The sequence below is a fragment of the Babylonia areolata genome, chromosome 29 (assembly GCF_041734735.1).
Source record: "Babylonia areolata isolate BAREFJ2019XMU chromosome 29, ASM4173473v1, whole genome shotgun sequence".
Taxonomy (NCBI): Eukaryota; Metazoa; Mollusca; class Gastropoda; order Neogastropoda; family Buccinidae; genus Babylonia; species Babylonia areolata.
The window spans coordinates 27,600,251-27,616,153 of record NC_134904.1 but is presented as its reverse complement, the minus strand read 5'-3'; the positions used below and the strand labels follow the sequence as shown (position 1 = coordinate 27,616,153).

The 15,903-nt window shown below is 42.8% G+C and overlaps 1 protein-coding gene across 1 annotated transcript; it reads right to left on the bottom strand.

Annotated features, from left to right (window-relative positions):
• Positions 1 to 330: 330 nt before the first annotated feature.
• LOC143274632 (uncharacterized) lies at positions 331 to 2,061 on the bottom strand. Its single transcript, XM_076578503.1, has 2 exons — positions 1,684 to 2,061; positions 331 to 348 (listed from the first exon to the last, which is right to left on the bottom strand). Exons 1-2 carry the CDS (start codon positions 2,059 to 2,061, stop codon positions 331 to 333), a joined length of 396 nt encoding a protein of 131 aa, XP_076434618.1.
• Between the last annotated feature and the right edge of the window lie 13,842 nt (positions 2,062 to 15,903).

The window sequence follows — 15,903 nt, the reverse complement described above, 5'->3', positions numbered from 1 at the left end:
AATGGCAACAGTGACCAGGGGCAGTGGGTTGGGAGTGTGCTGTCAAACTGAGGAGGCTGCAAAAGGTTGTGTGTGGTTCTGTAGGAGGAGACTTTGATATGTGATGGTTGTAGGGGGAGGGTGTGTGTGTGTGTGTGTGTGTTTCAGTGTGCCTGTATGCTTGTTAGCATGTGCATAAATGATGGCGAGACATTGCTGAGTAAATTCCTTTGGAAAGCAGTGTTTCATTTAGAAGACAATGGTTGTTATTTGTGGTGAGAGTGAGTATGCTGTCAGCAAGATTGAGCTTTTTCTTGAGTGAAAGCCCTCTTTGGTGATGACAAGTATGACTTATTTTGGTGTGACATACTGGTGTCAGAGTCATGTGTCATCATCATGTCAGTGATTGATCATAGTAAGTGACACTCTTAAATCAGACGTACCAAGTGAGAATAATTGATATATGTATGTGTGAGCCAGTGAAGAAATATCATCCTGTTAAGATACAGATCAGATCCCTTCTGTGATGACCAGAACTTTCATGATTTTTCTTCTTTCTTTTTTCTGTGGCCAAAATGTGTATCATGGTTGGAACAAGATATATCCACTCTCTTTACAAGTCTTCCCCTACCTTGTGAAGTATCGAAACATCAGTTGAATCTGATGTGTACAGACTTATTTTCAAGTCGGTTCATGGTAATATATATGACTGGTGTGATGAAAAGCAGCACTGTTTTTTTTTCTCATCGGTTATTTCGTCTTTCGAAGGGTTTGGTTGAGAGTTCAGGGTGTGGAAAGATGCATGTGTTTAGTCTTTTGTACAAGAGACTTAAACCCCGTACTCCCAAAAACGTGTACTAGTCTTTCAGTCAGAGATGGAAAACAAACTTTCGCATTGGTAGTAGTTGTGGTTTTAAGTTCTTTGTCATCTTTGCCAGGTTTTCAGCCAGTCGTCTGTTGTCAAAGTTAAGCATTTTGATTGTGTGTTTTTGTCTGTGGGGGCATAATGTTCTATGCATGTGATAGGGCTTTAATTATTTTCTTTCTTAAGTTATTTGTTTATTCTTTTGGTCAGAACTTTTTAGAGTTGATGTATTGATACATGTCAATGTTTTAATGTTGGATTTATATCAGTCTTGTGACTTACAACCAGAATTAGAGTAACTGAATAAATAGATGACTAAGAAACGAAAGAAGAGGGTAGAGTGAGGGGGAAGTCAGTCAGTCAGTTATGCCCATCACTCCCCCCGGAGCATGGGCCACTCAAACAGTCCGCCAGAGTCCTCTGTCCTGGGCTGCCCTTTCTATTTGTCTCCAGGTGTGCCCCATCTTCTTGGTGTCTGCCTCAAGGTCACGTTGCCAGGTGTTTCTTAGCCTTCCTCTCTTCCGTTTGCCCTGGGGATTCCATTTCAGTGCCTGCCTGGTGATGTTACTGTCTGGCTTCCTCAGGGTGTGCCCGATCCATCTCCATCTTCTGCGCCGAATCTCGTCTTTGGCTGGCAGCTGGTTGGTATGCTGCCACAGGTCTGCGTTGCTGATAGTGTCGGGCCAGCATATCTGGAGGATCCTTCTCAGGCAGCTGTTGATGAAGGTCTGCATTTTCCTGATGATGGTCTTTGTTGTCCTCCATGTCTCTGCTCCATACAGAAGGACTGACTTGACGTTGGAGTTGAACAGCCTGATCTTCGTGCTAATCGACAACACCTTGGAGCTCCAGATGTTCTTCAGTTGCAAGTATGCTGCCCTCGCTTTGCCGATTCTTGCTCTGACATCTGCGTCTGTGCCACCCTGCTTGTCAATGATGCTGCCCAAGTATGTGAAGGCCTCTGCCTCTTCCAGCTTGCTCCCGTGCATTGTGACTGGGTCCTCTCTTGCTGTGTTGATCTTGAGGATCTTGGTCGTGCCCTTGTGGATGTTGAGGCCGACTTGTGATGAGGTGGCTGCCAGCTCTGTTGTCTTGTCCTGCATTTGCTGGTGACTTTGGGAAAGCAGGGCCAGGTCATCCGCGAAGTCCAGGTCATCTAGCTGGTCAAGCAGTGCCCACTGGATTCCGTTTCTTCTGTCCGCTGTTGATGTTTTCATGGTCCAGTCGATTGCCAGGAGGAAGAGGAAAGGTGACAGGAGACAGCCTTGCCTGACTCCAGTCTTCACCTCAAAGCTGTCTGTGAGCTGTCATCCATGGACCACCCAGCACCTCATTCCCTCATAAGAGTAGAGTGAGGGGGAAGGGAGGATTATTTTCAGTGTTTTTATTAATATCCATCCATGTACAACTGAACAGTGTACCACAGGTCCCACACAGATTTTTGAAACATTGGTATTGGTAAGTTTTTGATGCAAAGTTAAGTTACAGTAAAAATGAGTGCCTAGTAACTAGATAACTGTGGTACATGACCTAAGCAAAGAAAAACTGCAGTGAAATACTTGCGGCTAGAATTATGAGTTTTTTGTCTCTTATTTGTGGTCAGATGATACTGTGAGTGTATATATTCCTGAATATAAATTATGAATTAAGTTTGATCAGGTGAACATTTCCCTTAATTAAGAGAGAGAGGAATACAAATGTTGTTTAAGCTTTTTTTTGTTTGTTTGTTTGTTTTGTGTTTGTTTCCTTTTGGTTACTTTGTTATTGTTGGTTTTGACACGAGTATGCTTGTAATTTAGTGAAATTGTGTCATCATCCTGTGTGTGGGTATGCATGTGTACAGTTATATTGAAAGAACTGAAGTTGATGTCCGATGCTCACATTTGTTCTGTGATGTCCTTGTTTCGGTTCAGTCATGTATACTGTTGGAACAAAAGACTACTGCATCCAGGACATTACAGACTAGTGTAAGAGTACCAGTAGGGCACCCACATTCACTGCCATTGATTTTTATTGTTCCCTGTCTGCTAAAGGAAGCCTAGGTTTTTCATGTCTTGTGGGTGGTTTTGGTTTGTTTGTTTGTTTTTTTGGGGGGGGTGGGGGGAGGGGAGGGGGGAGGCGGGTGGGGGGGAGGAGAGGAGGGGGGCAGGGGTGTGTGTAGTTGGAGCGTGCAAGTGGGTGGGTTGGGAGTGTGTCATATGAATCACCACCTTAACCAAAGCACTAAAAATTTTGTGTTGCAGTTACCTTTAACCAAAACATAGCAGTTAAGTGCTGACTTGTTTCATAGACATGAGTAACAACTGACCCTTTTGGTTTGGATCATGCTGTGTATAGATTTGAGCCTGATGCAGGGTGCCGGCTGTAGGTGGTTTTGTCATTCCTGTGGTTTAATGGAGTGCTGGTGTTGTGCGTGTTGGTCAGTATTTCACTTGGCTGACTTGGCAGTTTTAGGGGTGATATGTGAAGCACTGCAAGACTTGTTTTCTTTTGTTTTGTTTTTCGTTTTGTTTTGTTTTTTGATGATGTTTTAAAATTGATTATTACTTTGTATAAAATAATAGAAACACATTGAAGGACTGTAGAAAACAGACAGACATTAGAAAATAAACACTAACAATAGCAAAAAAAAAACCCAACAAAAAACCCTTCAGTATAACAGACAACACTTGCATTAGAAAATAGCACAAGTATATTATGGATGTACACATGCATATAATGTGGAAAATTGCATAGATATGTACATTATTATCTTTGTTGTTATTATTATTTTCTAAGTTCTTTCTCTTACCTTTTGATGATCATGTATTTGGCAGTGAAATGGTTCTGGATGCATGAGGATGAGTCTTTGAATGCGTGTTTACGTCCACTGGTGACTCATTCACCAGACTTATTCTTTCGCTGTTAACATTTCACACTTAAATTATGATGCGTGCGTACACTGTGATTTTGTTATGTACAGATGCAGGCAATGTTGTGGATGGGGAGTTTGATTTCAGTGGTTGTTTTGATCAAATATCGTCTGCTCTTCATTTTCCTCTTGTCCTGAAATCCTGAAGGCTGTTATTGTAAATTATTATACTGGTGTCCTGCAGTTGAACACAAACTGTGGAGCATGATAGGGTGTAACTGTTTAAATTCGCAGTATTGCGTGTACAAATTCATGAGCTTGAAATCATTCCTGGGTGCTGCCGCTTTTGTGCTCAAACTAATGCATGCACTTGTGCTCACACAGAGAAAATTTTGCACACAGGCACATGCGCACTGCGTCTTGCATGGAAGCAAACACATAGACACTCACTGTTTCTCTTACTCACACACATGCATACACACACAAACACTCGTTTTTTTCTGTCCATTAGTTTAATCTTTCTATACCATTGTGAATGAGTCTGTCGAAATGTAATTTTCAGTCGTCAAGACTATTGACAAGCATTGTATTTTGCCCATGCAAAACTGTAAATTAATACAAGACACATCAGAAACCTTTTTCACTATAACTATATGAATTTGTCTGAGGCTGTGTATGATATTCATTGTGTGCACATTTTACTTATATATGTGTATAACTTGTACACATGGTATAACGTTCTTTTTCCTCGGCTTGTGGTCAGTTTTCATCGTTGGAAATGATATGTGTGTGTAATTCCAGTAATGGCTTGTACAGTTGTTGGGAGGAGACATTACATTTCATTACAACATTTCTGCACATTTCTAGGGTTTATATTGGATGCTTCAGTCCGGAGTTTGCTGCAAGGGTATGCTAAGGTGTGCTTCAAAATGTGGTTGCAAACTTTTATGAATAGTTTGTGTGTGTGTGTGCTCGCTCTCTCTCTCTCTCCATATATATATATATATATATATATATATATATATATATATATATATGTTGTTGTTTTTTAATATATATATATATATACACATATATGTGTGTGTGTGTTTGTGCGTGTGTGTGTGTGTGTGACTGTTAAATATTTATAAAAGGAAATATAATCATACACTTGTAAAGGTTGAAAACATCAGTTTCTGAGCTGTCTGTTTTACATGTACTCCATGGATGTAAACTGGAAACTATATCTACAATGTGTTGTTCATAATGTTCAGTGTTGACATTGTAAGCTGAGCAATTGCATGACTGTGTGAAAAAGATTCATTTCACAGCTCAGTGAGTGAAGAGGAGGGAGACAGTTGAAATAAAGCACCCATACTGACGGACTTACTGTTGTCATTTATATTGCTGTATTCATCGTACAGTCATTTCTATTGAATGTGTGTGTGTGTGGATGTGTGTGTGAGAGAGAGACTGAGAGGATGAAGGGAGTGAGTTGGTGTGATTATATGTGGGGTACTCTCCTTATTTTCAGGAATGTAACTGAACAGTGGGGCTAAGAATGCTATTAAAAATATTAAAACGACAAAAAATAAATAATGAAATTGGAATGATGTTTCTGAATGCTTGGGGTGAAACGCTATCTCTCTCTGTGTCTCTGTCTCTATCTCTCTTTTGCTCTCATGCTTCCTTGTTTAATGTTTACATAGTTATTCGTTCCCGACAAATTTTGGAAGTGTGTTTGGGTGTTTGGCCACTTGGGGATGGAGTGACAAAAGGGTCGGTTTTCTTTCTCATAATCTTCAGAACAAGCACACAATTAAAGCAAAAAAAACCAAACAAACAAAAAAAAAATACAGTCTGTGATACTGTTATTTTTTGAGTGATACAACACTGTGAAATGAAATATTGACTCAAGTCCAAGTCCTGTTACCTCCATCACAGAACAAGATCTAACCTGATGCAGTGCCAGCTTCATGACCTATCCGACACCAGCCATGAAAATCATGGGCTTCATTTCACACTTTACAGGGAAGTAACTGCTTCTTGCATTAATTTTGTATAAAGAACGTTTATGTCCCATGGTTCTCGATCACAACGTCAGACTGTGTGTGTGTGTGTGTGTGTGTGTGTGCGTGTTAACGTTTGATGGAATACTACACTCGATGCTAAATATTATGCGTACAAAATTGCGGTCATGAAGCATTGACTCAAGTCAGTGATGATTTAATTCGCTTGTATGCAAGCGCAACTAACTTCTGAAACGCATGCACAATCAGAAAGTACTTGGAAGGGAGAGTACCTCGTTCGTAGAAATGACGAAGTTTTCAAGGTGTTTTCCATTTGTTCCGCCTAGATTTGTCGTCTGCCGTGTGTCCGGGAAAGGACTGATTTTAAAATTACAAGAAGATGGACTTAATTGTCTTGCTGGAAAGTATCGATCACAGTGGATACTTTTCTAATACTGGAACAGCAGAAGACAGTAGATAATCCAATGAAAATCGAGGGAGGCTGAGATTGAGTGACTCAAGGAGGTAATGGAATTGATTAATGCTATCCAGTTAAGATGAGCTGAATTGGTTGAAATTGTCTTTATTAACAATGAAGAGGCGCCTGAAAAAAAATTCCGTTGCAAAAAGAGAGCTGTGTAGAAAGAAATAGTGATCTCGAGGGCAAACAGAACAGCAAGAAGAGCATGTCAATCAAGACTGCTTCAGACAGTTGTTCCCTACTGGGGAAAAAAATTCTCTGATGATCCAAATTAATCAGTTGAATGTTTGACTTGTTTATGATAAATGGTTAAGATGGGTCTGAAGGAATTTTGTTGCTAAAGAAAAAAAAAAGTTACCTCGAAGGCAAAGATAATTGCAAGAAGAGCATGGTTAGTGTAGACTCCTTCAGACATTTCAACATTATTGAGAAAATAAAGTCATTATATATTTTTCTCTGGTCTGTTACAGTGGCGTCGATGCTCTGGTTGATGTAAACTCCCAGAACTGTACATATTCACCAAAACTTTTGTGATTTTCCAAGACAACAGCCTAGTGCATAACACGAGGCGCACTCGTTCTACAGAGATAGGGAAATAATATTCGATGTTAATCGAAGACGTTTGGAGGAAAGTAAATTTATCTGCCCTCAACGGAAAGTCTACATAATATGAAGTTGATTTTCGTGTCGATTTTGTGCGTGTCATTTCCAAGGAACTCTGGGTCATCGAAGCTATTTCTTGCTCGATCCCCATTCGACACGTGTACTGGGCGAACAGCTTATTTCACGCTGGCAACGGTTTTTGGTGTGAGCAAGCTTTCATTTTAACAAACATTCGACTGACTGACTGACTGACAGTGCTATCGTTGTTTTGACTCGTCTGCCATGTTTAAACTCATTTTGAGCCTTGACTGTGGAACGGTTAAATGGATACCCTTGATAACAGAAAGAGGAATGGAAGACTGGAATTAATTGATAAGTCAGAATGATATAGTGATGGTGACGATGATGATGATCATGATTATTAACAGATCCTTCCACACAGCGAAGCGTTTCAATACTCGGTTCTTCAATCTTCGGGACAGCTTATACGTGCGCGCACACTCCCACACACGGAGAGAGACACAGACAGACAGGCCTAAAATGATGTTACCACTCAAAGAGGGCACAAACAGCTTCACATTTCTTCACTAAGCATTCTTCTTCACCCGCCTTTCTCTCTCTCTCTCTCTCTCTCTCTCTCTCTCTCTGTCTGTCTGTCTGTCTGTCTCTCTCTCTCTCTCTCTCTCTCTCTCTCTGCATGAAAAAAAGCACACAGCTTTTGCATCTTCTTGATAGATACATATGCTCGTATTTCAATCCGTGTCCTGATTCGTACTACCAAAAAAAAACCATTGGTTTCTTAAAAGGGTTTCACGAACAAAACATGTGCCCGTGCCTTGTCACCTAGTGTGTTTTCCTTTCTTAATTATCGTGTGTGTGCGCCGTGCATGCACGTGCTAATGTTTGCATACTTCGTACATCAGTATGTGATGTGTTGCTAAAAAAAAACAAAAAACACACACACACACGCAAACAAAAATTTTTGCTACACCAGCGACGAATTATCCAGCTGCACATGTCCGGTTATTTATGAAATAGAAAATATTAAAATCTTCAGGCATGATTTGCCAAAATATTGTTATCTTTAAAAAAAAAAAATCAAACAGAATTCTTACGTAAATTTCCAGAATGAGCGACGAAGACACGCTTTGTTGGCAGTCTATTTTAGCTATGAAAAATGAAAAACAAAAAACCGAAACATTCATACCTATGAATATACACTAATGTCATCAACACACATACATACAATGGTGCACACGCCCATCCCGTATGAATGCACAGAGAGAAGCAGACATATTCACAAACACACTAACGCACACAAACCAACCAACACACACACACACACACAGAGGCGCGCGCGCACACACACACACACACATACACACACACACACGTAGATTTACATACACACATTACACACACTCCACACACGCAGTATAGGTATACACACACGTGTGCCGCCACGCATTCAGTCATCCATAACATTTGCTGAGCAAACACATCAGTGTCTGACACTTGACAGATGGTGTGAGAGGCCGCAGCGTCATCATCATCATCATCATCATCATCAACGTCACCACCAGTCGATCAGCAGCGAACCGTTCACCGGATGAACCGATACACACCGGATATCACATCTGTGTAGGTGTACTGCTACCGAAAAGCAGAAGTCACAGTAGCCGCAGCAACAATAACATGATAGTTGTAATAACAGTAACAGTAGCAGCAGCAACAATAACATGCTAGTTGTAATAACAGTAACAGTAGCAGCAGCAACAATAACATGCTAGTTGTAATAACAGTAGCAGCAGCAACAATAACATGCTAGTTGTAATAACAGTAACAGTAGCAGCAGCAACAATAACATGCTAGTTGTAATAACAGTAGCAGCAGCAACAATAACATGCTAGTTGTAATAACAGTAGCAGCAGCAACAATAACATGATAGTTGTAATAACAGTAACAGCAGCAGCAGCAACAATAACATGCTAGTTGTAATAACAGTAACAGTAGCAGCAGCAACAATAACATGCTAGTTGTAATAACAGTAGCAGCAGCAACAATAACATGCTAGTTGTAATAACAGTAGCAGCAGCAACAATAACATGCTAGTTGTAATAACAGTAGCAGCAGCAACAATAACATGCTAGTTGTAATAACAGTAGCAGCAGCAACAATAACATGCTAGTTGTAATAACAGTAGCAGCAGCAACAATAACATGCTAGTTGTAATAACAGTAGCAGCAGCAACAATAACATGCTAGTTGTAATAACAGTAGCAGCAGCAACAATAACATGCTAGTTGTAATAACAGTAGCAGCAGCAACAATAACATGCTAGTTGTAATAACAGAAGCAGCAGCAGCAAAAATAACATGTTAGTTGTAATAACAGTAGCAGCATCAGCAGCAGTAGTAATATAAGTAGTAGGAGTAGTAGAAGCACTAAAAGTAATAGCAGAGGAAAATAACTGTTAATAGTGTTTCATACTAAGAAAAACGAGGCTTTCTTGCCATGAAAACAAACACAGCAAACGTTTGGAATTGGGGGCCGGGAGGTGGGGGAGCAGTGGTGGAGAGGGGGACGGGGGGGGGGGGGGGGGGGGGGGGGGGGGGGGGGGCGATTATCTTAATTCGAACTGCACCCAAAGTTCACCAGAAAATTGACCCGCCGGGAATAACGTTTACCAAAACTAGTGTCCCTTCCCCGATAATTGTGTGCACTTAAAATTTGAAAGGTTGAAAAACTAGTTTGATGAACCGGGATTCGATGTCCGAGCAATAGTCAGTTGCTTTGGATTTGGCGCGAATTAAATTTTCGCACACATGGGAGGGCAATTTGAGTTTATTAGCAAGGACTGTGGTTCATTTCAGCAGTGAACGGGAACACCCTAAATGAATAGACAAATGGATAAATAAATGCAGCAGCAAAAAAAGTTCATTGATAACCGAGCACAGAACTGAAGCAATGTCTAGGAACTAACAAAACTCAGCACAACATAAACTATGTAATACAATAAACAGTAGCAGTACACCCAAATACCTCTTCCATTTCAGTACAGGCAACCTACGGCTAGTCTGAATAACAGTACAGCACAACCATTTAATCATACAGTAGCAAGTCACAATCTGCTACTTGTAAACAGTGCGCGCACATCATCTAGGAAATATTGTCCAGAACAGCACAACATAACATGTGTTTATCATAATCTCAGCGCCATTGCTACTGTAACTACTATTGCAGGTATGCTAGTTTAATATCAGTCCTTACAGCGCAACAAAATGCTTGCTGCCCACTGATCATCTAGTAAGAAAAGATCAGAGCAGCAACCAATCTTTTTGAAATCCACAGCAGCATCCTGTTATTGTAATAAAGTACAGCATCAGCATCTATAGCTAAAATGTATTACAAAATCATGAATAAAAACATAGGTCGACAGGCTCGTGTCAGAACGTGCAAGAGATGAATAAAATAATACGATATAAATAAACAGGTACAGAAAGAATAGCATTGACCGACAGGTTCGTGTTAGTACGTACAAGAGATAAACAAAACAAAACAAAATAAATAAGTGAATGAATGAATAGATAGAATAAAATGGATAAAAAAAATTAATAGGCATAAATAAATTCTTCTTCTTCTTCGTTCGTGGGCTGCAACTCCCACGTTCACTCGAATGTACACGAGTGGGCTTTTACGTGTATGACCGTTTACCCTGCCATGTAGGCAGCCATACTCCGTTTTCGGGGGCATAAATGAATAAATAAATAAATAAATGAATAAATAAATAAAATTTAATAAATAAAAGCACAGATCGCTAGGCTCGTGTCAGCTAAGAACGGGCAGACCCGGCTATACGTTCCATGCTGCACAGGGTCTGTGTGGGACTGACTCTTTGTTGTTTCAGTGTGTGTTCCCTGTCAGGGCTTTATGAATAGACCTCTTTGGGCGCCGTAGTCATGCAGTCTCTCCCTCAGTCAGGTCTTTTAACAATGGCTGTCGGAATCGATCGTACGTGCACGCGATGCACGAGCTTTAGATTTTATTTTAATCTGTATGTCGATTGTTTTTTTTTTTTTTGTGTGTGTGTGTGTGTGTGTGTGTGTTTTCTTTCTGTTTTTTTTTTCCTCCTCTCTTCCAATCAGAATGCGCGCGTTCTGCTCTGAGACGCGCACGTGTGTGTGCAGTGTGTAAATGAGAGAGAGAGAGAGAGAGATGAGGGGGGGATGAGGGGGGGAGAAGAGGAGGTGGGGTGGGCTTCTTTCCTTGTGAGGACGGCAGTGTGATGAGTGGGTGTCAGTGGGGGAAAATAGACCCACACCAGGTTTACAACCCCGGCCCACTTTCTCCCCGGCCCGGCTTCATCAGTTGCAGTAGTAGAGTAGTTGTAGTAGTGCTGTAGCAGCAGCAGTAGTAGTAGCATCAGTAGCAGCAGTAGTGGCATCAGTAGCAGCAGTAGTAGTAGTGGGTAGCAGATGTAGTAGTAACACATATAATGATATAGTATATATATATATATATATATATATATATATACACATACACATACATACATGTGTGTGTGTGTGCGAGCGCGTGTATGTGAAGAAAGGAAGACATATCCCTATATACTTATTTCGTAAGTAGAATAGGTGAATTAGACACAGGTACGTTTCTCAAAACAAAAAAAACAAAAACAAACAAACAAAAAAAACAAAAACAAAAAAAAGGGGGGGGGGGGGGGGGGGTCGGGGAGGGGTTGGGGGGGGGGGGGGTGATGGAGTCTACTACTTACGATTTTATTTTACCGAGGTCTTTGCAGCTCTTCGGGAATTTTCGTCGGAATACGGCGATCTGAATAGGGTGAAACTAACATGGGACAGATTTGACACGATAATTATAAAATCACACACACACACACACACACACACACACACACACACACACACACAGAGCAAACAAAAAAAAAGAAAAAAAGAAAGAAAACCCTTCCCTCTCATCAACACTGATGAAGCCATGAGGGGCGACCCTTTTTCAGGGGACGGAGGGGAGTGTGGAGGTGGGGAGTCACAAAGTCGATCCGCCTCTGTCAACGTGTATATGCATGCACTCCTCCCCCCCCCCCCCTCCTCCGCCCCCAAACACACCCTCCCTCCGCCCCCTCCCACCCCCCACCCCCCCCGAGACGTTGCACAAACAACGGCACACGCCCTCTGCTCACGGCACGCACGAATACACAGCTTGGATTCTTCAGTGCTGCTCCCCCCTCCCCTCCCCCGCTCCAGCCCCCCTCCCCTCCCTCCCCATTCCCCAACCCCCTTTACCCCCTCCCTCAACCCCACCCACTCATTTTTTTTTTTTTTTTCGCCCCAACTGCCCGCTATAATCCGATGCGCCACAATGAGCGTGTGTGTGTGTGTGTTGGGGGTGGTGAGAGCAGCAGGGAAAAGTAGTGTGTGTGTGAGGGGAGTGGGGGAGGGTGGGGTGACAAGAGAAGGGTGAAGAGGGGAGGGGAGGGTGGGTGGTGGTGGTTCCACACAGCGCTGACGACGTGGTGATGGTTTGTGCGTTGTCGTTGTTGTGTCGTCACCGGAGACTGCTGCGCGTGACGTTGCGGTGTGTGCGTGGTGGTGCTGGTGGTGGTGGTAGTCGGTAGTAGTGGAGAAGAGAGCGTGGCGCGGAGCACGTGCGTGTCTGTGTGTGTGTGTATTCTTCCCTTTTGTTTCTCTATGTTCCTGGTGTTTTCCATTCTTCAAAGCCGGTGTGGTGGGTGTGCTTCGCGACTTGCACAGAACATAGAGAGGTAGCGAGAGAGGGAGAGAGAGAGAGAGAGAGAGGGGAGAGAGAGAGAGAGAGAGGGAGAGATAACAAAACAAAACAAAAAAAACTTCTGTCAATTCTTGTTCGAATCCCATTCCATCTCTTCCAAGGATTTTTGCAGCAGTGTCAGTGGTGGTATCTCCTGTGTGTGTGTGTGTGTGTGTGTGTGTGTGTGTGTGTGTGTGTGTGTGTCTGTATGTGTGTGTGTGTATGTGTGTGTGTGTGTGTGTGTGTGTCTGTATGTGTGTGTCTGTATGTGTGTGTGTGTGTGTGTGTGTGTGTGTGACATGCACACTCCGCGTATAATATGTACGTGTGTGAGCTTTGTGAAAACGTTATTTTGAAGCAGCAAGCACAAACTGTTGTTATTTTGATAATCCTGTGAAAGCAGTGGGGTTTTTTGTGTGTTTTTTTGTTTTTGACGTTGTTGTTCCTTTTCTTCTTCTTTTCATTTTTTTTGTTTTGTTTTTGTATTTGGCGTGGTGGTATCTATCTTGTGTGGTTTGTGAAAACATAAAACAGGAGCTGTTTATTTTGTTCTTCCTTGGCGCTGGATAAGCCATGTCAAACGACTAAAAGAAGGGAAAAAATAGAGATAGAGAGAGACGCAGAGTATTGTAAGATGAAAGACAGATGTCTGTCTTCGTCAGTTCTCTGCCTGGCTGTGGTGGTGACGGAGTAAAGGTAAGGGTGTTTTTTTTTTAGTGTGTGTGTGTGTGTGTGTGTGTGTGTGTGTGTGTGTGTGATGGAGGTTTCAGTTTTCTGTTGTGATGGAGGGACGTGTGCATGTGTGTGTGTGTGTGTGTGTGTGTGTGTGTGTGTGATGGAGGGATGTGTGCATGTGTGTGTGTGTGTTGTTTATGTATGTGTGGGGGGGGGGTGGGGGACTTGTGTGTATATGTGCGCGCGCGTGTGTGTAGTGTGTGCGCTTGTGTATGTGTGGGGACGTGTGCGCGCGCGTGTGTGTGTGTGTGGGAGGTGGGGGTTGGGGTGGGGAAGGGGGTGGGGGGGCAAATCCTTTGATTTTTAGGATGTCTGTTTTTTGTTTCTCTGTACGTGTGTGTGTTGATTACGGGGAGGATGAGGTGCAGGCCGTACGGGTGGGGAGGGGGGGAAGAGGTTGGGGAGAGGAGGGGGGCGGAGGGGGGGGGTGTGTGTTTTGGCAGCTGACAAGCTGACAGGTCCGGACGGCGAGCTCTGTGAAAGTGATCAGTTCAGGCTCATCGCTAAAATCAGTTTGTAAAACATTGCGGCTGAGTTGTCTGTTGCAAGGAGGGGAGTTCGTTATAATACCCTTCTTTCTTTTTCTTTTTTCTTTGTTTTTTTTTTCCATTAGATTTTCTTTTTCGTTCCGAAGAACGCGGAGGAGGTTTCTTATGATGAGATTTCCGTGATCAGTGTTGGCCGGATCACAACTTTTGTTTGCTTTTTTCTTCCTTTCTCCTTATCCTTTGATTTTTAGGATGTCTGTTTTTTGGTTTCTGTGTATGTCTGTGTTAGTCGCTCTCTGTTGTGTGTGTGTGTGTGTGTGTGTGTGTGTGTGTGTGTGTGTGTGTTGTGTGTGTCTGTGTCTGTCTCTACGTGAGTGTGTGTTTGCGTGTGTCCTCTCCCCAACTCCTCATCCCACCCTCTTTATCTGTCACTCACTCTCTCTCTCTCTGCTCTCGCACACACACACTCACACACACACACACACACATACACGCACACACACACACACGCGCGCGCGCGCGCGGGCGCACGCACACATACACACAGGTCTCCCACCCTTCTCCCCCCACACATACACAACACACACAAGCATACACACATACACACGTATTATCTTTCTCATCAATATGTATACAGCTTTTCCTGCGTGGACGCACACATGTCAGGAGGAGCTTTATATGCTCACTTATTGAGGAAGATGATAAGTGTGTGTGTGTGTGTGTGTGTGTGTGTGTGTGTGTGTGTGTGTGTGTGTTTTCGATCAGCTTGCACCGAGACTGTAGGTGTGAAGCGACTTTGATTTCATTTTGTTGTAGCAGCCAGTCCAGCTGTGCGTGTTTGTTTTCTTTTTTGTTGGTTTTTTTCTTTTTTTTATTCTGCTTCTTCACTTTTTCTTTTCTTATTTTTCCATTTACTTTCCCTTTTCTTTCTGAACCCAGATCACTAACACCCACCCATCCTTTTTCATACATTGCTAAAATGGCTGGGGGAAAAAAGGGAAGAAAAATCGATGAAAATGGAAGGAGAAAGGGATGGAGGAGTGTGTGTGTGCGTGTGTGTGTGTGTGTGTGTGTGTGTGTGTGTGTTGGGGGTGGGGTTGGGGAATACCGGGGGAGGGGGTTCAGCGAACAGACTCTGTGCTTATTAACCCTAGCTGTCGCACCTCCTCCCCACCCCCACCCTCCTTTCTCCGCCTCCGTCTCCATTCCCCATCTAACACCCCCCAGCTCCCCATCTGTTCAATGTCTGACTCTCTGTTCTCTCTGTTCTCTCTCTCTCTCTCTGTTTCTCCGCCTGGACTTGGCCACGCTCTGTTGACTCTGTGAGCTTCCTGGGGAGAGTCTGTGATGATGAAGTTGTTTCCGTTTGTGTTAGGATGGTTGGTGGTCCGTTCTTTTCTTCTTGTTCATGTTCATCTTCTCGTTCTTGTTCTTTTCCTTCATCTCTCCTCCTCCTCCTCTTCCTTCTTCTTCTTCTTCTTATTCTCCTCCTCCTTCATCTTCTTCTTCTTCTTCTTCTTCTTCTCCTCCTCCTCCTCCTCCTTCTTCTTCTTCTTCTCCTCCTCCCCCTTCTCCTCATCTCCTCTTCCTCTTCTTCATCTTCCTCCTCCTCCTTTTCCTCCTTCTTCTTCGTCTTATTCTTCTCCTTCTCCTCCTCCTCCTTCTTTCTTTCTTTCTTTCTTTCTTTTCTTATTCCAGTTGTTTCTCAGTCAGTCGCCAAAGGTACTGCTCTATGTCTGTCTGTCTGTGTCTATGACACTGTGTCTCATACATTGCGTTCGCTTGTGTGTATGTATGTGTATGCATGTCTGTCTGTCTGCTCCCTGTCTGTCTCCCTCTCTATCTCTGTCTCTGAGAGAAGAGGGAGAGAGAGAGAGGGAGAGAGAGAGAGGTGTACATTTGTACGTATTAGTTACTTAAGCTGGCTTGTGCGTGTTCTTTTCCAGTCAACTTGTACCAGGATTGTTGGTTTTAAGCTGCAGGGTTCCTAGATCCTGTCCTTCCCGTTCTTGAAAACAACCACCAACAATCAGTAATACTTTAAACAACTTTTAATGGCCGTTGAGTTCTGTCAGATATATTTTCCAATCGAAAACGCGTGCGCGTTTGTGTGTGTGTGTTTGTCAG